At 34.0% G+C, this 27,919-nt stretch overlaps 1 protein-coding gene across 5 annotated transcripts in view; it reads right to left on the bottom strand.

Annotated features, from left to right (window-relative positions):
• The window catches only part of OXR1 (oxidation resistance 1), a 550,745-nt gene that overhangs the window by 447,809 nt on the left and 75,017 nt on the right, over positions 1–27,919 (bottom strand). For all 5 annotated transcript variants that reach the window (XM_051970977.1, XM_051970973.1, XM_051970975.1 and 2 more), the window contains exon 2: positions 15,612–15,752. In XM_051970977.1, the coding sequence (XP_051826937.1) occupies positions 15,612–15,634 (23 nt within the window). In that variant the 5' untranslated portion in view covers positions 15,635–15,752. The remainder of the gene's footprint in view (positions 1–15,611; positions 15,753–27,919) is intronic.

Raw genomic sequence — 27,919 nt, 5'->3', positions numbered from 1 at the left:
TTCTTGTCTGATGCCAATTTGTAATTAACATATAAAGAATTATCCAAGTTAATAGCCAAGCAGAAATGAGAAAACATACATATAAGAATTATATGGATGTAGACATATGTTGTGTGTGTGTATGTGTATAATAATCAGACAATCCACAATGAGTAAGTCCCCTTTTGAGAGTGAGTCATTCGACTCAACCAAGAGATAAAACTGTAGACCTCACAAAAGGGGAAATTCCCCCAAATCTCTATTATATTAAACTGGAGATAGGGATATGATAAAGATTGCCAAATCTTTTCAGTTTCTTCTCTGACTCTTTTTCTCCTTTCTGTGTCCTGATGAGAAATTGAAATAGTACATGTTCTTTGTTAGAACTAGAACCAAAGGAGCCCAGGAAGGGCAAAAAGATCTCTTCCCTTCAGTTCTCAACAATTCTACCCTGCCCTTCACACAGGGGCAGAGCACTGAATAACTGATATCATCTGTGAAGAGAGATTCTTATTCCATTGGCCCTTTGAGTCAAAGGTTACACACATAGGTACACATGCATGTATTTCTTAAGCATTTAAGGCTTTAGTTGCTTTAGCATCTAAAAGTTTTTGTTTTTTTAAGGTCATATAGCATCTGCAATGTGAAGCAGGTTGGACAGTGAGAAGATATAAACCCATTATATACACTTTTTTTTTAGTTAATGGAAAATTTAAAACATAATATACTATCCTGGGCTAAGAGCACCTCTTCCTCTTCTCATAAGATGAGTCCTCCAGAGAATACCTAACCCAAATTCAAGATATCCTAAGAATCTCTAATCCAAAAAATATAGCTCATAAGTCCCTATTGATATGTTCAATCTTAATAGTCATTCAGGATACCATAACTCAAAATAAAAACATTTATTCAAATTAAATAGTAAGAAAAGAAGTAACAAATTATTTTCCTCATAAAACTGGAGCTCATTTTTTCTAGCACTAGCAGAAAGACACTAGTAGAGGAGCATACGATGTAGGCAACAAATATGGCAGAGGAACAAATAAAGACAGTACTTAAAAGCTAATAAGATTACATCAGAAGCTGCACCAAATATATGCCACCTTTTATATATTTGTTCCCTGAAAAAAAATTTAAGGAAAAAAAAGATAGAATGTGAAAATGCATTTGGTTTATTCACAATTGAGCCTGAGAAAATCACCAAAACAGCCCAGAATAATGGGAAAGCTCAGCAAAAGGAAATATGGTGGAAACATTTTAAAAGAGAGAGAAAAAAACACTACTTCTAGCACAAAAATACTCTATAACTTAGTGTTCTTGGATTCACCCATGTGCCAGCTTAAAAAATAAAAAACACTTCCTATGAGAAGCTTTTCCTAATGCCCTTTATGCTAGTGCCATTCCTCTATTAATTATCTCTGAATTACCTTGTGTGTATCTTATTTTTAAATATATGTTTGCACACTGTCTCCCCCCCTTGACTGTGAGTTTTGTGAGATCATGGGTTGTTTTTTTTTTTAAACTTTCCTTATATTTGCACTGCTTAGTGTAGTATCTGATATACAGTAGGAGCTTAATAAATGCTTCTTGTTGTTGACTAAGAGACTGTCATTTTTATCTTTGTAGCACTTAGAGGAGTATAATAAATGTTTGTTGAATTAGATGTCAAAGTATATGAAACTAGACAATATAAAGTAATCACAACTATAATCTATAGAGTATTTATATACTAAGTATAAATATAGAAAAATAACAAGCAAGTCTTTCATTAAATACCTTCATGTTGTAAATGCATGGCCACATGAGAAACTTTTCACAATGCAATCATATTGATGTGTATCCTTTTCCATTTAAATTCTCACCAAGAACTAAACAAGTTATCAGTACATATTTGAGTTAGAAAGAATTCATTCTTTAGTTTCATTAGGCTGTACATGTCATTCCCTATCACCTCCCCAATACTCTTCCCACTCCTCATCACATTTACATGAAATATTAAACGTTCTATTAAAGATACCTACAAAGGGTAATCAAGATATATGTTACCTAGGTTCTCATTAAATGCCACACTTGATTCTTTAGAAATAATTTTATGACTCAGGCTTTTTCTGATTGTTCCTCATATCTGGAATGTTCTTCATTCTCATTTCCACCTATTGATTTCCTTGGCTTCCTTTAAGTCTTAACTAAAATCTTATTTTTTACAAGAAGCCTTTCTCAACTATTAATTCTAGTGCCTTCTCTTTGTTAATTATTCCTAATTTCTTCTGTACACAGCTTGCTTTGAATATATATATATTTTGGTATATCTTCTCCCCTATCAGACTTAAGCTTCTTCAGATCAAGGATTGTCTTTTGCCACTTTTTTTTTGCATGTCCAATGCTTAGCACAGTGCTTGGCACATAGCAAGCACTTAACAAAATTTTACTGATTGACTATAGAAACTTTGGCCAAAATCTCTGAATGCAAATGCTAGTATTGCTATGTAGAAGTACATGATTTAACTTTATATTTCGATTTTTTTCAAAGCTGTGTTAGTGGGAAAAATCTTAATAATCTGGAACCCCACAGAAATTAAACTCTTTTTGCTCCATTCCCTCACCTTTTAACATCATTAAAAACATCAAGAAAATTAATTAGATTATCTTTGCAGACAATGTGGTAACCTTTCTACAATAGTGGTTTTCAAACTTTTGGTCAGGATACTTTTGTATGCTTAAAAAATTACTAAGAATCCCAAATAACTTTTTATAATGTGGTTTATATCAATGGGTATTTACTGTTTATTAAACTATTTTAGTATTATTATGAAAATAGATTTGACCTTGAGGATCCCATGAAAAGATCTCAAGTTCCTACACATCCCTGAAGCACTCTTTGAGAACCACTGCTCTAAAATAATAATTTGCCTCCTATCGAAGATTTGGGGTTTAGAAAAATGGCAGGAGACTTCCTAATCTCAGTCTCCCCTTTAGATCTGCAGGGAAGCACTAAATAAGCTAGTTTTGTTTAAAAGAATCACCAGTAGGGAAAAATCTCTCTATAAGTGCTGATGGTACTATCTTGATAAGTGACTCTACTGGCTAAATTAAGAAAATATCTTGATATTTATTTAGGACACTTTCCAAGGAAGAAGGTTTTTTCACTGTCAATCAACCATACCTTTGCCTTGCCTTGCCTTCCCTTCCCTAGCCTTACTTTCTCTTGCCTTATCTTACCTTCCCTTGTACTCCCTTCTTCCCTCCCCTTGCCCACTCCCTCTTTTTCTCTCTCTCTCCCCCTCTCTTTCTCCTTTTCTTTTTCCCTCCCTCTCTCCTTTCCTCCCTCCTTTTCTCCTCTCTCTCTCTCTCTCTCTCTCTCTCTCTCTCTCTCTCTCTCTCTCTGTCTGTCTCTGTCTCTCTTTCCCCTTTCTGTCTTTCCCTTCTTTTTTTTCTAAACAAATAATTATTCCTATTTCACATACACAAATGATAGAGGAAAGTTATTTTTTATTGGAGACGATACTTTAAAGAACCTAGAATATGCTGATTGGGAAGGAATAGTTAGAGAATCAAGCTCTCTCTTTGACTTTACAGAGATTTCCTTATGAAGATTCCAAACAAATTTAGTAGAATACTATAACTCTAGACATTGAAATAACCTTATGGCAATATTTAATTCAGCCTCTCAGTGAATTTGGTAGAAGAAACAGGATTAGAAATCAAGCCTGTCTCCCAGTCCAGTACTCTTTTCATTACAGTGCCTGAAAAATTAGAGTTTTACACACCTTCACACACTAACTGCAAAGTAGTGCTTTTTAAGTAAGTGTCTGTGGTAAATTGAGGATGCTACTGGCTTATTTTATATGCTTGCAAATGCATTCTATGAAAAAATAATGACTGAGACTTCTGGGGCTGGAACCAAGATGGCAGAGTGAAGACAGGAAGTTTTTCAAGCTCTCTCAGTTTCCCTTGAAACCACATGAAACCAAGTCTCTGAACTGACACTCTCCAGCTCAAGATACATTGGGAGTACTTCAAGGAGTATCAGTCTCACTGGGGTGAAAAGAGTGTTTGACCCAGCTCAGACGGTGTCCAGGAAAGCCAGAGAGTGGGAGAACCAGCAGATCAGAAACTAAGACTTTTGGTCTTGGCTCAGTAGAAGAGCAGACCAGTGGGGCAGCCTCCAGTCCCAGCTTTGGGAAACCCGACTATTTCTTGAAAAGAATAGGCAAAATTCCCCTGCTGTGAACACAGGGGGTCCCTTGTGTTCAAAGCCAAGTCTCAGAGCTGGGAACAGTGCCTCCTTTACCCCAGGAGCAGAGCTCAATCATAAAAGTTAAAAAAAAAAATTTAAAAATTAAAAAAAAAGAGGAAATAAAAAAAGAAAAGATAATGAGCAAGAAACAGAAAAGAACCTTGACCACAGAAAGCTACTATGTTGATGGGAAAGATCAAAACATAAACTCAGACGAGGACAAAATATCCACAGAAGAGTGATATGAATTAGTCTAAAGCCCAGACAGCGTTCTTGAAAGTTCTCATAATATATTTTAAAAGGCAAATAAGAGAGGTAGAAGAAAAAATAAAAAAAAATAAGAGCAATGCAAGAAAGTCAACAACTTGGAAAAGAAAGACAATTCCTTAAAAAATAAAATTGACCAAATGCAGAAAAAATTGACTGAAAAAATAAATGATTGATTGAAACAATGAAAAAAACTTATTAAGTTTTCCAATGTATTCCAGTATCTTTACCAGGAAAATCACAGATGAGGTTACAAAGAGTCAGACATGATGGAACTGACTGAACAACATGTTCCAAGAATTATACTAAGTGCTAAAGAGCCAATTATAAAAGGGTGACAGTCCCTACTCTCCAAGAACTTATGATAGTGGTGAGACAAGATATTTTAGGGACTGCTAGACAAGGGAAGATTAGATTAGGGAATCACAAGGGTGCTGAATTGATCTAAAGGGAAGTAATTTGACATGCCCTTTCCAAAAGCAATGGTATTGTTGAAATTAGTATCCTAAATGACCCCATTGTTTTCAGTCTGGCTTGTCTTCAAGGACATATCTGCAAGTCAGCACGTAGCATTAATCAGTCCTTCAGAAGAGATGTCAGCCAGTCTGCAGCCATGAACTTTGATCCTACCCCTACCTGAGAATCTGTATACAATGACAGGGGCTTTCAACCCATTGCTCCTCCTCATATCTAAACTCATTTCCTTATGGCAATGAAGAAGGAACTGATACAAGATGGTCCCCTTTTAGAAATTTATATCTACCTGGATTGTAAACTTGTCTCTGAGGGTAACACCACTTCCCTCTCTTTTAAATTTTATCTATTAGGATTGTTTATTTTTATTACAGAAAGTTGTCTTTAAAAGCAACTGGTTTAAGGCCCATGTTGATCTCTCATGGTCTTTACACCAATGCATTTCGGCTTTGGTGTTTTTAATTAATTCCTTTTAATTTTGTCTACCTGAGTATTGCCTCTTTAATCAGGGTGAAGGTCTGAACAAGATTTTCTTTTTACAGTGGTATTGATCTGATTCCTATGCCCAGAAAAAAACATGGAAAGTGTATGGGTGGGGGAGAGGGAAGAACAGGAAAGACGGCACAATGGCCACAGTAGATAACTAGTTGGCTAGATGAGATATAAAGCATTGGATTGGAGAAGGCTAGAAATATTGGACTAAATAAGTTTGCACTTGGCCCTCCATCAGAACACCTCAGCTACATGGTGAGTGTTCTAAATTGAGTGCATCATGACAACAACAAGACTATATGATGATCAATTGTGATGGATGTGGCTCTCTTCAACACTAAGATGATTAAACCCAGTTCCACTTGTGCAGTGATGAAGAAAGCCATCTACACCCAGAGAAAGAACCATGGGAACTGAGTGTGGTGCACAACATAGCATTCTCACTCTCTCTGTTGTTATTTGATTACATTTTGTTTTCTTTCTCAGTTTTTCCTTTTTTTCCTTCTTGATTTGATTTTTCTTATGCAATAAGATAACTGTATAAAGATGTATACATATATTGGATCTAACAGGTATTTCAACACATACAACATGTATTAGACTACCTGCCAGCTAGGGGAGAAGGTGGAGGGAAGAAGGGGAAAATTTGCAACAAAAGATTATGCAAAGGACAATGTTGGAAAAATTACCCATGTTATGCTTTGTAAATAAAAAGCTTTAATAAAAAAAATTTTAAAACTTAAATTGAGTGCATCACTTTCCCCAGGCATTGGCAAAGAGATGCCAGAAGTGTAGCATGGAGGTTGCTGGTCTAGGTAGAGAGAAGTAAAATAACAATAGGACAGATTATTGGAAGACTAGGTGAACTGTATGCCTGAGTTTAATGTTTTAAGTATGAAAACCATGGGAAAATCAGAAATATGTTGGGTAATCTCTAAAAATATTTCAATGAGGACAGCTAGGTCATACAGTGGATAGAACATTGGCTCTGGAATTAGGAACACCTGAGTTCAAAGACAGCCTATTAGCTGTGTGTGACCCTCGACAAGTCACTTAACCACAACTGCTTCTCCCACAAACCAAGAAACAACAAAAAATAATGATAATCATACTCCTAGGCTTTTTCATGTCTAAAATGTCATCTGAAATCATGTTTGATCTTCTTTATCAGGTGAAAAAGAATTCAAAATAAACATCAAGCAACAGCATAGTGTGATGGATAAAGGGCTAGCCTAGAATGTTTCTGAGTTCAAGTTCTGCCTCTAACACATATTGAGTATGTAACCTTGGGTAAATCAACCTCATGAGACTCCAGGCATCTCTGTAAGACTTTAACAATCAGAGCAATTGCTGTTAACCATTGAGAGAGGGAATTTTCTCATCAGGAGCTCCTATCTATACCAGTAAAGTTAACAAATTCAATGTTTTAAAATGCATATAAGGCATAGCTACATAAATAAACATATGTATCTTTGATAGGCCTATGAAGACAAAGTTTAAGCTCTAAGTTACACAATTTCTTAGTATGATCCATTTGTACCTGAATAAGCCATTGGTCAGATAAATTAGCTTCCTACTTTACAAGTAGGAAGATCCTCACACAGCTTCAATAAAGGTTGAACTTTGCAGTAATTAGATTAGAATTAGATGGATGGAATTAAAAATTGGGTTAGAAGTACAACACGAGCAATGCCAGCATTTGATCTAATGCAAAGCAATTACAGATAAAGGAAAGAATGCTGCATTTGCAGTCAGAAGACCTTGGCTTAAGTTTAGCTTCCATGGGCCTGATTGTATGTCCTTAGCATTAAAATGAGGGGGTTGGATAAAATGATTTCCACCATCCCTTCCTGCTCTAAGTCTGTGATCTTATGAATTCTTGAGCACTAACTTCATAAGAAGAAGAATCAAAACTTTCTATTGGTCATAGAAAGCAGATAATTTGTGTTACTTTTTAGGTGGTTCATTGGTTGGTGAATTCAAGGTTAACTTGAATCACTTGAATGAGAAACAGTTAAGAAAAATGAAGCATACCAACTCTAGAATATCATAAAATGGAACCTCTGGATTAACTCAACTTAGACATCTCCATATAGGGCATCTTGGGTCTTTTAGAAATACATAGGAAAACTCATGGCAATAATTTTATCAATAATCATAGCCCCTGTCCTTTCAAGGCCTTGACAGTAAAAATCAAATTCAGGTGTGAAATAGTTTAAGAAGAAACATCAAATATGGGTTGAAAAATTAGTTACAATTTTAGAAACTTAGAAGGAAAGTATATAAAGTATTTAGAACTTGGAATGTGAAAAGAAAACTTCTTGCATATTAAGTAATTCTTTCAATTTCAAATTTCAATCTTTCAAATGTGTCTCTTTTAATGAAAAAAATATTTTGTTTTATTTTTCTTTTCATTTATTTCATTAGTCACATTTCAAATTCACACTATTCAAATCTAAAACTTGAAGGCCATAAAACAAGTTTAAAGAAAACAGCATATTGGATTCTATATAGTTTTACTCCATAGATAATAATGGATTATTAGACTCATTACTTCAACAATAACATTTGTTTTTCTAATTATATTTAAATTGATTATATATATATGTATATATAAAACAAATCAAGTCTCATATTCCTCTAACATATGAAACTAATTTGGTATATAGTCCAAAACTTCCGAAGATTTGTGGAATTAGGTGACATAGTGGATAAAATATTGGAGTTGGCATCAGAATGATCTGAGTTTGAATCTTACCTAATACTATCTTTGTTATCCTGAGCAATCACGACCATTCAGCTTTAGTTTCTTTATGTGCAGAATGCAGATAATAATATCAGGGTTATTATTTGGATCAGGTGACATAACAGATAAAGTGCTTTGCAAAACTTTTAAAAAATGCCATATAAAGAAATGCTATTTATTAGTAGCACTCTTTTAATCAAAGCAGATAAAAGTCTCTCTACTGCTTGGTAAATGTTACTGTGCCCCCAAAATACTCATCATCTGGAAGCCAATATTCTGATCATCCTTCTCTGAATTTAGCTAGGCTGGTCTCTAGACAACAGTCTAGAGTCACCAGCTAAAATCAATTGAAAATTAAAGTAAAATATTTGAGAACATACAACTCTTCAGTGGCCTAAGGATCCATTAATAACCATTTGAGTTAGGAAGTATTTTCTTATTAAAGTTTTGATAACTAAGTGGATTTTTACAGTGTGAAATAATAGCAGCAATAATGATGAATTAAGAAACTGATTTTTAGATTTACCAGTTCAAAATCTGTAAAATTTTTATTTACATTATCTCATTTGGGAATCACAACAATTCAAAAAAGTAGATGCTATTTATGATGATCTTAGTTTTATAGATAGAAATGCTGAGACTTATGAATGTGATTTAAGTCACTTTCCCATGAATTCAGGTTCATTATAGAATCTTGAAATATATTGTACTTACTCTGATTGTATCAAATTTTAACACATTAGCAGTAACATCTTAAAATCAATTCCAACCAAAATTATAAGAACCCTTGAAATAAAGTCATTTGATGTACACAAAAATTTTTACAACTAAAAAAGCTAATATGTTCTTTATTTGGCTTTTATTTAGTTGTTTTATTCACCCCCCTCCAAAACATTGGGCTGTAGTTAATCTAACTCTATGGAGTATCTAAAGACTTAAAAACATGACCTGAATTGTAGAAAATTATTTATTTTATATTCTCAGTAAATAGTAGCATGAGTACTCATTGTTATTGTTTTACAAGAATGGGTTTTTATTCTTTGCCATAATCTAGAGTGTACAGAGTCCTAGATGACAACAGAAAAGACCATGACATTAGTATCTTTCTCTCAAGATCAGAAGGGCATGTTTTGAGATATGTTTGCCCAGAACTTATGAAGGATTCTTACTGAACCAATAAATGCCCTCTGTCACTGCAACCAATGGTGAATATTTGGAAATGAGCCAACCAAGGTTAGAGGTACAGCTTTTGGCCAGGAAACATAGTGAAGTTAATTGGGCCCTTTGGGAACTGAACATGCAACCCTAGTCTCATTAGCACCACATGAAAACCTAATGTAGGAACTCATCACAACTTATTGAACAGTAGTTTTCAAAAAAAGCAGTCTTTGCCTTATTGAAATTTGCTCTCAAGAACAAATAGAAAATGGATTTTCTTTTTGTTAATAATTTGGTTACTCCAGGAAAATTTTATCATTGGATATTTTGAAGTAGATATATTGAGAAAAATATCTGATATTTTGCATTTAATTTTGTAACAAAAAGAACAAGAACAACAATTAAAAATTATAATTACTTCTGAATATGTGCTATTTCTACTTGCTGAGCAATGAAGAAGTCCAAGGGAGCTGTGAACAGAAGGCAATACTTTAACAATACAGAAAATATATAGCAGTAGTGAAAGGATGATTTCAGAAAATTTAAAAATGGAATCTTCCTGTAATTAGAATATAGAAAACCATTAGGAAACCTTTGTTTTCCATTGGTAACCAAACAATAGAAAAACTAAAAACAAAGACCTCAGCTTCTACAAAAGACTTTTTCCTTTTAGTGTTTGGTGTCCCCTTTCCATTTATTCCCATTCTACTTCCTCAATAATCTTGAATTTATGCATTCATTTTTGTATATATTTTGTGTATTCTTATTTTTGTATATGCTCAGATAGAATGAATATAAATTTCTTCAGAGCTAGACTTTTTTTTTGTCTCTATATTCATAGCAAGTAGTAGGCACTTGATAACTACTTATTGATTGGGTAAATGATACCACTGAAGAGAGGAAAAAATGACACAGGATTATAGTTTAAGCACTGATAGAGTCTAGGAACTATTCTTTTTTTAACTTAAGGATAGTGTAGACATGAACATATTGAGGAAGAAAGGAAGATGAAATCAAAATTATCAGTGTGTGTTCCAATAATCTGATTCTAGGATCAAAAATTCATGATTACCGAATGCTCAAGTAACAGTATTTAAAATATTAGCAAATTTTTAACAAAAAGCAGCAATCTCATAATAGTCAGTAAAGAAAAAATTTCTTTCCTTCATGGCTAATTCATTAGGAAGTTTCACATTTTAAACTTCATTGTGTCTTCCGATCTGTGGATACAGACCAGAGAGGATTCTGTAAAAACATCAAATGTAATCTACTATTTGAGTTTAGTGATAAATACAGAATTTGTTTTTAAAGTCACTGCTAGATTATAAGATATTTGGTTCATTTTGAAGGTTTGTTAATTTCTTGATGGATGGTCACTATCCTTGCTGAATCCTTTTAGACTAGAATTATTTCGGCAAAGTTCATTTGTTAGCATTTATTTTATTTTTCTGATAATCTTATGACTGTAAAATGGATAGCAACCAGTAGGTGGTGGATATACCTTGGTTAATAGTTCAGCAATTCAACCCTAGACATTGATAATAGTTTCTAAGATTTAGATTCATCAAAACTGTTATGATAGCCAAAGCAATAAATTGGCTGGAGGATTACTGTGAGCTAGGTAAGCTTGGACATGCACCATTCGAATTCCAAGGGTATAAAGTACAATGAAATACTTGGTAGCATAAAGAAAAATGCAAGAATCTCCCATTCTCTGTCCAAATATAACAATATTCAAAGGAACAGATTTCTAGTGGTTTTCTGGAATTAAGACTAATTAGTCCATTGAAAAGTGTATTGCTATTCAAAAGAAAAGAAACAGGTCTTGGAAAAGGAATGGCAGAACAGCTGCTGTTGATGAAGAGATGAGATGAAGAAATACTGAGCTGTAAAGTAAGGAGGTTTAAGAACAAAGAATACAATAATCACCTTGAGGTATTAGGTAAGAGCCTCCTGTCACCAGAAAATTCCATGCTCAAAGGCAGGCACATACATATTTTATAAGTATTTACAACTATGTAGAGGACAAGAGTGTATAACAGAAGAAAAAACAATAATATATAAACAGTCTTCTGGCACTTTGGTGGTTAATGGGGAATGGTGTTTAATGTTATATAGATCCCATCAATATCCAGGATAGCTAAGCACTGGGTTCAAAGACAGCCTTGGGTCAATCCTGTGGTGATGCAAATAAAATTGTATCAAATGCTTTCTCCTTTAGATGCCGAAGTCATTTGGTACCTCCAGGACCACAATTACATGAAAAGGAGGCAATGTCTAATCCACCATATCAGAACCTGTAAGAACTAGAAGCTTGGAAGTCTAGTCAGATCCTGCATTTTGAAGATAAGGAAATCTGTGCTAAACTGACTTTTTCAAGGTCATAAAGTTAGAAGCAGAGCAACTAAATTTTGATTACAAAATATAACTAGCATCTTAGAATAGATTAACAAGATAAAAACCTTTCATTTTACAATATAAAAAAAAACAGTTCATTGGCTAATTCATGGGACCACTGTCTTACTTTACTTTATCATTTAATTATATTTTAAGGGACACATTTCCCCTTTTTCTATTAAATTTTGTATCTATTCCTGAGAATTAAAAAAAAAAAACCTGCCTAAGGTCTTGTCTGTGGTACTTAGGAAGTATGAGACCAGTTAAGACTTTAATTAAATGTTTATCTTAACATCTGACTGGGGATATAATTTATTTGCATATCATTTATTCCAAAGATCTGCCTTCTGAAAGGGGAGTCTGTTTTTCATTGCAGTTTTCCCTTTAATCCTTCTTTTACTTTGTCTTGTAGCTGGTTTTAATGAAAGCATAATATCTCTTCCTCTTTCCTTCTCTCAGTCAAAGTGGTCAGTGTCTTCCTTTGTGGCAATTCTCTCAGTTCTTGATGGATCTGTGAAGTCATACATATAGACATTCTTTCCAATGAGGCCATTCACAAACTTTTCATATTACACTGTGCCCAACATTATGAAGGGCTTCCTCAGGTACTCTGGAGATTTGTATGAATATAGAGAAATGTCATTATATGACAAGACTATTTTTCTCTTTTGGGTCACAAGATCATAGAAATGAAAAAGACCCCCAGAGGTCCTGTAGTCTACTCATCCCCATTTTAACAACATGATAACTGGGGTCCAATAGAGATTTGCCCAAGAGTAGATCAATTATGTTGCAGGGTAGTATTCAATCAGTATTCAAATGCAGCCCCTCTTTTTCCAAATACATAGCTGCTTCTATTGTATCACACTGCCTTTCTCCATGTCTCTTAGCCTTTAGATTCCTCTTCTTTTATATCAAGGCTCTAAACCTTTTCCACTCTAGACTCTTTTTTACCAAAGAAATTTTTACTTGACCCTAGGTATATAGGTATATAAAATGGGTTTACAAATCAAACATTTACTGATAATAAATCACAATTTGCAACCCCCACAGTCAGGTATACAATCCTATATGGGGTCATAATCCATGGTTTAAGAAGTTTTGTTTAATATGAATATTTCTTTAGCATTTTATAACCCAATAAACAGCTCAGAAATTTCTCAGTTTATAGTTTCTGCTTTGAGCGACCAACTCCACCCCACTCTTAACACCATGTTCAGATATACATATATATTCCACCCCCTTTCAGCACATTATTTGGAGAAAAAAAAAATAGATAAAGAAAGCATTTTCTGAACATTCAAAATCTTAGTTTTTTCATACTGGGATATTAAGAGACTGAAATTCTTTCCATGTTTGAATAAATATAACAAATTAAAGTGAATCACTGAGCTTTAGAGTTGTTTTTGCCAAAATGTGGACCAGAAGGCACTCTGAACCAAATAAAAAAGGAAAGAGTATGTATATGTGTCTGTGTGCATGTGCATGTGTATGTGTATGATAGGTGTAGGCTAGGAAAGAGAGCAGAAAGCAATTCAAAAAGCTGAATGAGAGCTGATTTTATATTAAATATATATATATGTATGTGTATATATATATATATATATATATACACCACCCACATATACATATACATATATATATATATGTATGTGTGTGTGTGTGTGTGTGTGTGTGTGTGTGTGTGTATGTGTGTGATTTTTTTTTTAGGGGAGAAGGATTTAAGACGTTCTTTATTTCATATGTCCCTGTCCTGTTTAGATCAGTATGCACAGAGGAATACTGGGGCTGCAGAACACCAAACAAACCTCAAAACAAATTAAAGACATCATTAGGATGAACAGGCATAGGATATCCAGGTAACAGAAATTGATTAAGAAAATTGTAGCATGAACATGTCTATTGTACTCAAATGTTATCTTAGTCATTAAATTGATTCAAATCACATTAAAGCATAAAAAGTAAATGAAATATTCATAATTTCAAAGGCAGCTTAGTTTTTAAAATGCAGCCCATTCTCAATGCCTACCAGAAGTTTTCAATTTACAACGGGAAAATCTTTAACATTCCATAATTAGGATGAGATGAAGACTAGCAAGTTAGCTTTCAGTTCCTTCACTTGTGTATTCTGCTAAGCATATACAACAATCTAGCAGTAGCTGGATAACTGTGAGAGATGATACTGCTCTGATAGATGTGATATTACCAATAATATACTGGAGCGAGTTTCCATTTGACAAATATATCCTTAGGGACCACTGACTGGTACATTTGTTAGCTAATGTTGTCACTTATTCTGTCTATTCTTGTTTGGCATACAGCCAGCCTCAAGTTCATGAGAAGCCATAATGGAAAAATGATGCTCTCTTTTTTTACATTCAGGCTTAGCTACCAATTAAAGAAAACTCTTAAACCTAATTGACACTGTACTACACATTAAAGAGACTAAAGAAAGAAGAAAATAGCTGTAGTAGTTCTTTTTGTAATGGCAAAGAACTGAAACTAAAGGGATGGCTATCAATTGGAGAATGCTTACAAATTATGGTATATGAATATAATAGAACACTATTGTGGGGTAGGAAATAGTGAAGGGGATGGTTTCAAAGAACCCTGGAAAGACCTGTATGAATTTTTGTAGAGTGAAGTAAGCAGATCAAGGAGAACCATTTATACAATAACAAATTCTAAAGACTTTAGAATTGATCAATGCTATGACTAGTTACGATCTCAGAGAACTCATGATGAAGAATGTTACTCTACTTTTTAAGGGAGGTGATGGACTCCAGATGCAGAATGAGACCTATATTTGGCCATTGTGGAATTTTTTTGCTTGACTATGCATTTCATTACAAGGACACTATTTCCTTTTTTTTTTTTTTTTCCTATGTTACTGGGAGGTGGGTGGCAAGAGAAAAATAAAAACAAAAAACAAAAAACAAATGCTTAATTATGTCACTTGTCTCTAAAGGAAACTAAACCAAAAACATTTTTGTTGAGAAAGTACAGCTGAGTTTGGGCCAATGTCTTATATTAGTCTGAATATTCATGATTTTCATTCTCAGCACACAAAGGTAAGAAGATCGTAGAGTTAAACAGAAACTTCAGGTGAGTAAATAGAAAAACTTCCCAGGTTTTCTTTGATGCTTTTTCTCCACATTCAGCAAGTTACATAATTTTGCTTGACACACTGTGAATACCTAAAATTGTTCTCACAAACTTTCTCTAAAAATGTAATATAATTAGTTTTATCTAATCAAATATCAATTATTACTAAATAGTCTGTGGTTTAGAATTCTCCATGCCATTCATCCTCAATATTAGCATATGTAACTTGTTTCCAAATACCAAATGACTTTGAAAAAAATATGGAAAGCCAGAGAAAAGAAATCCAGATATCCAAAGGTTTTAAAAAGAATATTCCCCTCAAAGTCTGAGTTCTGATCATTTTCACCTTAGATTTTTTTTATAGCAATACAAGGTCTAGATTAAAAGAGGACCCAAATATCTTCTAATTTGTACCTTTCAGTTTCATACCAAAATGGGTTATAAAATGAGAATAAAAGATAAGGAAAAATGGGGGACCACCTATACTGTTTCTAGACCCCTCTCCTCCAAAGAAGTTTCAAGGTACAAATGAAGCTTTGTATATATCAGGAGCTACCAGCATATTCCTGGGGTTGGATTCTGCCTGACTGTCAACCTGGAACATTTGCATCCTTTCTTCTCACACTAGTCCAAGAAGTTACCACTCAACATTCTAAGAGAAGGTATTCTGATTTCTAAGCACAATCAACCAAAATCTCACATAACGTTAGCATCATACAGTAGTTACATTTAAGATTTGACAAGCAATCTATTTACCATGATAGATTGGATGCAGACATTCTTATGTAACGTCAGCAGGTCCTTTCCAGTGTCCAAAATAGGTGATGAAAAGTCAAGATTCCTGGGTATTGCTCTCAGTTTTGCCTCAGGCACTCTATGCAGGATATTTCAGTTGACCTATATGGAAAATTGATATAATTAAGTTTGAATTACTTGGTGCACAGAGATTTTCTGAAACTTACCTTAATAAGTACTTTGAGGTATATATCACAAGACAGGGCAAAATATCATAATGTTTGGCTAGCATAAAGAAAAAAAAAAGCACCCTGAACAACTTATTTTTGTGTGTGTTTTTTTAAACTAACACCTTAGATCTAAAAAAAAAATTAAGTAGCAGCACAACTTCTTCATGAGGAAAACCTAGCTTAGCCTTTTATTCCATTTTTATATATCAAATCTAAAAGAAATTAAATCAGAGATCTTATCCTATATACATACAGGAGGCATTTGCAGTATATATGATGAATGAGCCAAATGAATGGAATGAATCCCTGGGAACAAACGTACCCATTCTCACTATTTAAAAGGTTTCTATCAAGGAGCATTCAAGACATTTCTGTCAATTGATTATTACAGCTATTTACCCTAGGAAGTAGTAAATTACCAATATTTCCAATTTAACTCTTTGGGAAGGAAATTAGGTTCACATACACCCCAACACCCCAATACATACATATACATATACATACATATATATATATATTGTATATATATTCTATGTAGGAGTGAGGTGTGTGTGTATATATGTATATATGCATATATAAACATATATATTATGTATGTATGTATATACACATGCATCTATATCTATCTCTCTATATAAAATCCTCAATAACCTTATTAAGTCCATGCTATTGTGCCAGTTACCCAGGAAGCATATATTTGCAATTGGCAAAATTGAGTCAGATTCTCCCCAGGGATTTGTTGTATGTTAAGCAATTTAGGAAGGACATTTATTCACTCAGGATGCTGAGTGCCTCTTAAGGAGTTACCAATAAGTAGTAAGTGGGAAGTAGTGCCTATTAAGCCTTTGAATTTGTTCATTTAGTAGATTTATAAAATTAAAACACAAATATTTCATTCACTGTTGGGGACTGTGTCAAATTAACATTTAATCTCACAGAATTTGGATCTAACTAATATGTTCTTTTGCAGAAGAATGTGATACAAATAATGAAGTTTGGCTGCACCACTTGATAACTGGCCACATTTATACTCCATAATTCTTTGGGGGTGATTTCATTGATAACTGGCATAATGCTAAAAAATAAATTTCTTTCCAGATTACTTATAAAGAACGACTTGCAAATTAGATATATACTAGAAAAATCCCTCTACTAAAACAGGTTAGCATTTCTCTGTAACTTGTCACCCTAGAGAGTTGTCTAGAGCATTGAGAAATTCATTGCCTTGTTCATGGTCAGACATGATGCATGATTGTGTCAGAGACAGGATTTGAACCCAAATCTTTCTAACTCCTAGACCTCCTATCTCCTGTGCCATATGTATTTATGTATGAGTGAATTAGTGTGTGTGTGTGTGTGTGTGTGTGTGTGTGTGTGTGTTTATATACAGGAATCTTGGCCAAAGTTGAATCTTGGGGTTTAATTTGATAATTCAATTTTCACATCCAAATCTGAAACCAATGTACATATTTGTGAATAGATTAATAGCTTCAATCCCAAACAACAATTTTATTAATTCAACTCAATATTTATTAACAACCTATTAGAAACAATGGATGATAATAGTATTTTGGAAATAAAGATGAACCAATAAAAAGTCCTCAATATCAAAGAGCTTAAAATCCAAGTTTGGAAGATAGGATAACTCTGATTATTATTATGATATGAAAATATGTAAGTGCCCAGAAGAAGTCCTGAATGATATGAAATATTTAAGGAGGAAGAAATTAAATCCCTTAACTGGTGAAATCAGAGAAGCTTTAAAGGAAGCTTTTTAGCTGAGATTTAAAGGAAGAGAAAAATTTCTTGGGAAAATATGCATTACAGACATAAAGAGTAGTAGCACAATCACATAGGACAGCTAGTGTTATGATTTAAGTAGAAGTAGAAGTGATAGAAAATAAGATTAGCAGACAGAGATTGGAACAGAAGACCTTTGAATTTTATTGCTTGAGAATGGAAAGCCACTGAAGGCTTTCAGCCATGAGAGGGATGTGACTGAGCCCATACATGAATCCTAATTCAGTAAAATAAAAAATGGAAAAAAGTAGAAGTTTATTAAAATAGTCCAGATTAGCATTAACTCTACCAAAGTTTTCCATTTATTCCACAATACCACTGTTCTTCCCAGTCTCCCAGCTTATATTCTCAGTATTATTCTGAACTCTCTAACTCCATATATTTAAGTAGTTGCCAAATCCTACTATTTCTACCTTCTCAACATTTTTCATATCTGAGCCTTTCTCTCTACTCAGATAGCAACCACTTAGTACAGACTTTCATCAACTTTTACATACATTATTACTGGAATGGCTTCCTACTTGATCTTCCCATTCCATCTATCTTCCACACAGCTGCCAAAATAATGATCTTCCAGTGCTTAATTAACTCTTAATTAACTCTAGTGGTTCGCTATTATCTCAAAGGTAAAATATAAGCTAATATGTTTAGTTTTTTAAATAGACATACACTTTTTTTTTTTGGCTGAGGTAATTGAGGTTAAGTGACTTGCCCAGGGTCACACAGCCAGGAAGTGTTAAATGTCTGAGACCAGATTTGAACTTAGGTCCTCCTGACTTTAGGGCTGGTTCTCTATCCACTGTGCCACCTGGCTGCCCCATGTTTAGTTTTTAAAGACTTTAAAAAACTAGCTCCAACACACTATTTTTGGGAGGGTCTGGGTGGGTATGAGAGAAGGCAGTCAGGCTTAAGTAACTTCCCAATCACATAGTTGACAAAAGTTGGATTTGAGGTTGGGTCCTTGTTAGGATTTGAAATTTGAACTTGGTACTGATTACTCCAGGGCTGGTGCTTTATCTATTGCACCACCTAGCTGCCCCTCCAACCTAATAAGATTTCAGCCTTAGTGTAAACTGCTATAAATACATTCTTTATTCTAGCCCAGCTGGCTTTCTCTGATCCTCAATGAGAAGACACTTTGTTTTTTATCTCTGTGTCTTTATCTAGAAAATTGTCCTCCTCTGCATCATAAAAATCACTTTGTTCCTTCAAAATGAACTCAAACTCACCTTCTACATGAAGCCTTTCCTAATCCCTTAAGTGTAAGTACTAATTACCTTATGTTAAACTACCTTGTATGAATTTGGGTTTATTCCCTTTATGCTTATATTATATATGTTTACAAATTTATCTGTTATCTCCCTATTTGGATATAAGAAACTTGAGAAGACAGAATTTTCACTTTTGTCAAAGGACCAGCACATGGAAGGTCTTAATAAAGACTTATGGATTGGTTGATTGAACAATAATAACAACAACGTGAATCAGAGAAATTTTACTGAGAGTAGAAAGCAGAGCTAATGATAGGTTTGAAGTGGCTGGGGTGGTAAGAAGTTGAAAATGACAAGACAATGTTATGAGTTCAAGCCCAAGTTGGGAGAATAGTGGTGCCTTCAACAGAAATATAGCATCTAAGAAAAATTTCAATGGTACAGCAGTACTGATCGTTTTTGAAAATGACTAGAATATATACAAATTTTAAGTAAAAATTTTAGGAACTCTATCAAAACCAGAAGACACATGTGCTATCATATGTACATATAGAAACACATGCATACATACACACATACATATATTGAGCCCAAAAGATCTGGATTCAAGTTCTGACTCTCTTTATATGTGTATATTTATATTATCTCTATGTTATAAAACTGCATAATATAATATAGATAGCAATAAAGATATTAATATAGATAGCTTGCTGCTCTGTTTGTGTATAAGTCTAGATAAACATAACTTGTCTATAAGGCAGAGTGTTGATTTTACTTTCAATTCACATTCTTCAAAGTTTCTAGGCTAGTTAATCCAAGTTTGGGAAAATCAATTCTCTGGGTCTCACTTTGCTCATCTATCAAACAAGGAGGTTTTGTCGGATGAGCTCTAAGGTCCTGCCAGCTATGAATCTATGCTCCTTTAAACAAAATTTAAACAAATACTGGCCTTCAGTATTACCTTCCTCTTCCTACCATCCCTTTCAAAAAACTTTCTGTGTAACTTTTATTTGATTTTTGAGCATGTTTCCTTTATGGAATACTGCTAATCCTAGCAAGATCAACTCAGGGAACCATTTTTTCCTCAGTAATATATGTATACAGAGATGGATGAGGGTAGGATTTAATTAAGGATTTAAAATTTCATTAAATGCTATTCATTTTTCTCTATTTTTTCCTTCCCCCCTCTTCCTCACCCCCCTTTTTTGCTCTTCTTTTGCTCACCTCTTTGCCTTCTTAACTCTGAAATATTTCTTGTATAGTGAAGATCATGTGCCTTCAGCTGATTATTAGTGGAGAGCGACAGTGCTTTGTAGCAAAGATCTAAACCAATCATTACAAAGAGATTAATTGGGTTACCTGGGGAGTAGGTACCAACCTCTTTTCCAAATATATGGCTCTTCTCATTCTTATTCAGTCACTGATGGCTTTTTAGACTTATCTTTTCATAATAGTAGACTACCTACTTCCATCACTCTGGGTTTAGACTTTTTGGTTTAAATCTGTCTCCAATCCTAGCTTTTGACCTTGAACTTAAAAATGTCCCTTAAAGGTTAAATAATAATATTTCAAGAATGGTTTAGATGAAAGATGAGCTGGAGTGAGAGTGTATGAGGAGAGCAGGACAAATGTCCTGCCTACATCTTTCCTCTGTGCTGTGATTGCACCCTGGACATGCCAGGCTAAACACGAGCCTTTGAACTGGCTTAAGAACTGCTATGTATTTGGCCTTCAGATGAACAGACATTGTGTGTCACCTTGGATACTAGCTAAAGCAAGGCTTGATGTGTTCTTTCTCTGCAACACAGCTGTCATTTTACTTGCATTAAAATCTTTCCAAGGGAGCTATTAGTATTCTATTGAGCACATCAGGAATTGCTAGAGGCATTTATAACAGTGTCTTGACTGCTTTTTTGATTACTGAAAGCACCTACTTCAGAAATACTCCCTCTATTCAAATTTCTACAATCACTTTTATAGTAACCAAAGAAATAGGGGACTATACCTTATAAGGATTTCTGCATATTCATTCAACACTTGATAAAAATAATTTCCAAATATGTGTTTTAGATTTCATCTTATTTTTTCCTCAATCTAAGAATTCCTCAGAAATTGTTAAGCAATGTCTTGAGAAACTTTATTCAAAGGAAAGTAAATAAAATTTTCTATGCAGGGGAAAGCCTGAAAGAACTGCAGCAGAAAGAAGACTGGCTTTGAAGTCATACATAAGTTCAAATCCCATCCTGGTGCTCACTCTCAGGCAAGTCACTTTAACTTTTGGGGATCCAGTTTAATTTGCAAATGAAAGATCAACCTATTGACTCTGGAATCCCTTCTAATTTTAATTTATAAGTTTACAGTCAATACTGAAATTGCTGGTCCATAGATTTTCACACAGCCTTCAACAGTTATATTTATTCTTAAATTTGTCTCTATAAAATAGTTCAGTCCTTTCTTTTTTTAAAAAAATATACATTTTAAAACATGTTTGTTTTTTTAAATAAACCTTTTCAACTCCTTGAATTTTCTACAAAACAAAGTGATATATAAGTTTCATGAGCAAAATAAAAATTCTCATCTCATCCAAAAGTTCAATAAAAAAAATAAAAACAACACAGATTTTAAAAAATGAGATTAGTTCAAAAATCATTATAATAATATTAAAGTAGTATATTATTAGAACTCACAAGTTATTTTATATTCTATCTTCCCAGAATCACAAAATTTTTATAACTGCAAAGCACCTCAGTATTGGTTGTTGTTCAGGGATTTTTAGTTGTGTCTGACTCTTTAAGACCCTATTTAGGAGTTCTCTGGCAAAAATGCTGGAGTGGCTTGCCATTTCCTTCTCCAGCTCATTTTACAAATAAGAAACAGAGGTAAATAAGGTTAAATAACTTACTCAGGGTCACACAGTTAAAAATATCTGAGGCCAGATGTGAACTCAGGTTTTCCTTGACTCTAGGTCTTATGCTCTATCCATTATATTACCTAGTTGTTCCAATAGACATCTCATATAATCCATATCTGAAAGAAATTCACACTATAATGTATAACTGCATGTTAGCATGCAACCTCTATGTGTTTTTTATGTTTAGTTATTTAACCTTCATTTTTATATTCTGAGTTCCAAATTCTTTTCCTCCCCTTAATCATTCCTTTTCCACTGAGAAGGCAAGCAATATGATCCTCATTATATATGATACAACCTCCATGTGGAGATGTTAAGTGAAGCAGAACTCATATTCAAGGCAGCTTATTTTCTTGTTATACATTTCTAATTTTTGAAAGTTTGTTCTGACATCATGTCTAAATTTATTTCTTTGAACTGTTCCTGGTTCTTCCATCAGGGAACAATAGAACAAATCTAAGCTTTTTTCTCTATGGCATCCCCTAAATATTTGAAAAGGATTATATGAGCTGAACATCTCCAGTATCTTGAATCTCTCTTCATATGTATGGACTCAAGGTTCTTCATTATCTTAGTTACTATCTTTTGGATGCTCTCCATGTTTTTAAAGCTTTTCTTAAACAGTGATACCCAGAATTAAATGCATCTCTCCAGAAGCCATCTGATGTGGATATAAAAGTTCTATCACTCTTATATTTCTAGAAACTTGGCCTCTCTTAATGCAATTCAATATTTCAGGCACTTTTAGCAGGTATGGATTAAGGAAATAATATTTGCAAAACAAATGTGAATAAAATGTCCATAGGCCACTGCTTATTTTTTCTATTCAAGTAATATTAGAAGTGTTGAATTAATTTAAATTAATTTTCTTCTCCTTTAAAAGTATGTCTTCAGTGAATCAAGAGAAGAGTAACTTTCCCTAAGAGGGCCTTTTATTTTCATTTTGCATGCATAGATGAACTTAATTATCGATTTTTATTAGATTACCATCAAATAGTCACAGAAGGCATACTAAGTTACAGTTAGTCTTTGCCATTTAGCAAAACAAAAGGGAATTTAAATTGCTGCAGACCATTGTAGAGATGACACCCTACCCATAATGAGGCCTTAAGTAAGTGCTACATTTTATTGAACTCAGATTACTACCTTCTCCACAAAGACCTCCCTGATCATCCTTTTCTTCATTCCCTAGCTTACCACAAATGCACAATGTGGATGTACATTTGTAAAAGCACTCAATCTATAACAATTTTCAGCTCCTTCAAGATACATATAATGTGACACATTATATATGTTGAAGCCTAAAATAAAAGTAGGGAAATGGAATATCTGGACTAGCTTTCTGGAGGATCTTGGTACTGCCCAAGTCCTTGATTTTAGGAGAGAAGTGAAGAGGTGGGACTCACATGAATGGTCCAACATGGAGTCTGTTTATTCCAAATTCTCTCTGCCTTATATATCCTAATGCCCTTACATAACTATAGCACACTGTGCATGCACTATCTACATACTGCACATATGGACAATATAGATTCATCTGTTATCACTCTGCCTCAATCTCAACACAGGTTGTCACCTCCCCCTGACTTCTCAGGAAGGCTGAAAGCCCTTAGGGGAGATGGGGAGCTGAACCAGACATTGTCAGCAGGTTCCTTCTGGGCTGAAGCATCTTATACCTCACCCAGAGTTTCCCCACTGACTGTGACCCTTTAAATAAGAACAAAGAATCACAAATTCGTGCACTGTGTTTATGCTTGTATTTTAACTGCACGAACCTGAAATTTCTTGAATTATGGAACAACGTCCTCAAAAAACGTGGCCTCACTTAGTCTATCTTTGTTGTTATTTGTCCTTCATTCTCAAAGAGGGCCCTGACATTAGGGATGTCATTATATCCAAGTGAATTGGATTTAAGGGAGGGCTGTAGAAAGTCATCAGTCTTGTTTTCACCTCAGGAGCCATGAGGGTCTAATGGCAAGCGATAGATCAGGAGACTGGTGATGTCTCTGGATGCAGAGGGAGACCTGGCCAAAGGTCTTTAAGAAGTCTCCGTATGACTGAGACAATGCCCAATTACTGATTAAGGTTGGATTAGAAATGAGACATAGATTGACCTATTTTATCTAGTCTATATATTAATATAAAATGTATATGTAAAATACATACATATATGTATGTGTGTGTGTATAGGAAGGGAAGACTCTCAGGGTTTCTGATCAAAGCAAAAACAATTGCTCTTTACATTATACACCAAACAGAGCCCAAACAATGACCAAGTGGGGCTTGACATGGGACCAATTATTGGTCAATCAATAAAAGCTATAGTAATTTAGGTTTAAAACAGGATTCTAGCCCATAAACCCTCGAAGGTTTAAGTGATCCAAAGTGACATTCCTTTGGGAAGAGCACCCAATATGGACAGAGGGGTGAGAAGGGAAAAAAGAGAAAAGAAACGATAGATAGATAGATGATAAATAGATAGATAAACAAACAAATAAATAGAAAAGAGCTGTGCCATCCACTTGGCCATTTCCAATTGGGTCACCAGTAGGGCAGCTTCTACTTCTACTCACAGAGGTTATTTGTCCTTAACTTCAAGGTGGTGATACCATGATGAGTGAGTTAAATGTATTAAAATGTAGGAAAGCTGTGCAGACACCAGCCTTATTTTTTTCATTTGGGTTCAGTAGTTAAGATACAGATTAGGAAGACTGGAAATACCTCTGCTAGTCTTTCTGGTGTGAAATCCAAAGTCATTTATGAAATGAAAATACAATTTCACTGAAAAGTCATTAATGTCCTTTAATTATATAATGGACTTTAGCCTAAAGACAAATTGGTTAAGTCATGGCTTCCAAATTACTCTTTGTATTCTAGCTAAGAATCAAATGAAAAGTTAGCCCTTTGCTAACTGTAGACTACTGTGCAAATAGAAGGCATTATTAACACCTACATGGTAAATTCATTACTAAGGGAGATTAGTTAACTTTGCCAGGTCATTAGGAGGCCATTAAGAATTAGACAACTATGGGGTGTGATTTAAAGTGACAAGAGTAGAGAGGAAAGAAATATTTGATGTCCATACATCTTCTAATGGCCCGTCATTATCATTAAAGATTCATGCTTTAATGTTATTTTGTTATAGTTAAATGTTAAGGTATTATATTTAAATAACTTTACAGAATAAACACATTAAATTATGATTAACTTATATGATTGCTTCCTCATAGCTGGGAAGGAAAGGAGACTCTTTGGAAAACTATATATGGAAGATACATTTGACTAAAACAAGTAAAGAGAATAGGCGAGAGTACAGACATGGTTATGGACAATAGGTTTAGGAAGATCATTCTTGATACCAGAATTTTGGGGAAAGGTGATAAAAGGAGAAATGGGAGGCCTCAAAAATAACATATCTTCTCCAATTTGTTAGGTCCAGCCCTAGCACCAATGACTTTTTTCTTTCATGTTGTGTATACTTCCTTCCCTGTTACATGATGCTATTTTTGTATAATTTGGCATCCTGTGTATTGCCCGCCTATAGCTTTCCAGAAATTGTCCATATAACATCTACTCCAATGTGCCAAATAATCATTCTTTGATTCTTTTAAATATCTTGGGAATAGCAGTGTAGTGACTGGCTGTCCATATCTATTCTCTCATTATAACTAGGCTGAGCAGGTAACAAAAATTTGTTGTTCAATACATGTGTAGTTCCTTTCATTTTCCAGTTATATTTGCCCTCAAAAGTACTTTTATAACACTTACTATCAATTAATTAATCAATAAGATTTTATTAAATACCTACTTTGTTCTAAACTCTATTGCTAACTGCTGGATCTGATGACAAAAATGAGTGCACCATATCCTCAAGGAACACACATTTTATTGAGGGAAACATGAATACTTATAAGTACATGTAAAATAAATAAGTGTAGCTTAGAGTTATCACAAAAAGTTTCATTTTGTAAGTGGCATTTGAGTTAAGCTGTGAATGAAACTATAGACTGGTAATAGATGGTAGCTAATTTTTGCCTACACCAAATTTTGCCTTTCCATTATCCTTTTTGAATAACTTGCAGTTGCAAATATTTCCAATATTTGTACTTTTAAGCACCATGAAAATATTAGTTTTAAAAAGATATCTTTCATAGGAAGCATTATTTCCCAAACGCAAAACAGTATCATCATATCTTCCTACAAATCTAGGGCCCTGTTCACTGCTTCTCTATGGCTCCTTTCCAGTGTCAGTACAACAGCTATATTCATCTTATATATCTCATCTTTCTTGATGGAATTCAGATAGAAATTTTCTGAGAACAGATCACCATCCTGCTATTATATTTCTATGCTTAATATTCTGCTAAATATTGTGCTGGTGGACTAAATTACTTTTGAAAATTGAATGAGTATTGAGATGGAAACTCATTTTCTGCAGAGTTGCCAAAAGCACCTTTAAAGCAACTCTAATAGCACACAGTATATGAGAGACGACAGGTACCTCATCCTTTTTCTACATGGCTTTAATTTTTTCCTCTAAGTGTGAACATTTCAAATATTTTCATTTCATTTTGGAAAGTAAGATAATTTTTATGGTGACATGTTTTTAAAATGTCTTTCTTAATTTTTTAACTAAAATGATTAATTGGTTCTAGTTTTATTTACTCAGTTCTAAACCTCAAGTTCTCTCCTCTGTACAATTACTAGTAAACTTGCCACCTTCCTCCCAGACATCCTATATATCCAAGTCTGTGGCCAGTCCAGTAGTTTTTCCCTTCATAACATCTCTCATGTGTATGTCCTTCTCTTCCCTCACACACTTGAAATCCTGGTGCAGGCCTTCATTCATAGGATTCAACCAGAGGATTACTATATTAGCTTTTGAGTTATTCTCCCTGTCTCAAGTCTCTAGTACTGCAATCACAATGTTTCTGGAAAACAGAACTTTAACTGGAAGGCCTCTCCAAACTGCTATAAAAGAACAGTACAGTAGCCTACAAGACACTGAAATCAAGTATTGGAGCCTGTATACTCACAATTTAAAGTCACAAAATGTTGACTCATTTTTAACCTATGGAATTTTTCCTAAGGGAATAGGGGAAAATATGCCAGAATTTTCTGGCTCCTCTCGTCTGAAAAGATATTAGTCTTTCTAAAAAGGAAATACACAAAGAAACAGACATATATCTTATTTTAAAATTCTTTATTCAGTATATAAAAGAAAAACTCATGATTTCTGTCCTATGGTTGCAAAGTTAGCTCATGTTACATCACCCATTTTAATAGGTTTTAAGGATGGACTGCTTGTGAAAATATGATTTATGATGTTATTTGCACTGTATAATTTATCATTTCAGCTACTTTCAAAATCACAATTACACTGATATTTATAGTTTGATTTAATGCTAGCAACATCAAGTAGGAAATAAATTTGTTATTTCTAGGAAACCTTTAAGATATTATAATTCCAATGAACTTGCCAAAAAACATGCCAAATTTAATTCTGTAAAGTGCTTCAGAGTCAAAAAAAAATTGGGGATATGGACTGGACCTGTGACTTCATCAAAGTGGAGAAATGCCAAGGAAGGAAGTTCCTTTTATTAATATAGGTCTGCATTTTCTCTTCAACTTAAAATCATAGAGATTTGCCCAGAGCACTGAGATTAAGAGATTTGCCCAACATCACTCAGTTAGTACATGTGAAGATGCAGAACTTCCTGGCTTTTCATCAATTCTTTATCTACCACATCAAGCTACCCAGATATAGGAAAATAAAAATAATCACTTCTTAGAAGTTTATTTAAAAGATTACTGTAAAGGTCTCATTTTAAACAGAAAGTAAAAGGAAGGATCCAATTTGAGTTGTATCAAGTAAGTTAATTTAAAATATTTTGATTAAATTCTTCCACTGTTATCCTAATTTGATGCTTCATTATGCTATGGAGGTTATCTAGAGTTTTTGAGGCCTTTTTCATTAGAACTCTTACAGGTTCTATAAGACTGAAAAGATAAGCTCTGACAACTAATGGACACTTGCAGGATGGTGATTTTTTTTTTTTGGTGCCATGACAACTCTCAAAAACTTTCTATGTTATAGGGGCTTCAATCTGTTCTTGTGGAGAGAAGTATTTCCAATTGTCAGAAAGAATGGTAATGTGATCTCATATTGGTACATAC

The sequence above is a fragment of the Antechinus flavipes genome, chromosome 1 (genome assembly GCF_016432865.1).
Source record: "Antechinus flavipes isolate AdamAnt ecotype Samford, QLD, Australia chromosome 1, AdamAnt_v2, whole genome shotgun sequence".
NCBI lineage: Eukaryota > Metazoa > Chordata > Mammalia > Dasyuromorphia > Dasyuridae > Antechinus > Antechinus flavipes.
The sequence above is the reverse complement of the archived record's forward strand: the minus strand, read 5'-3'. Positions and strand labels throughout refer to the sequence as shown.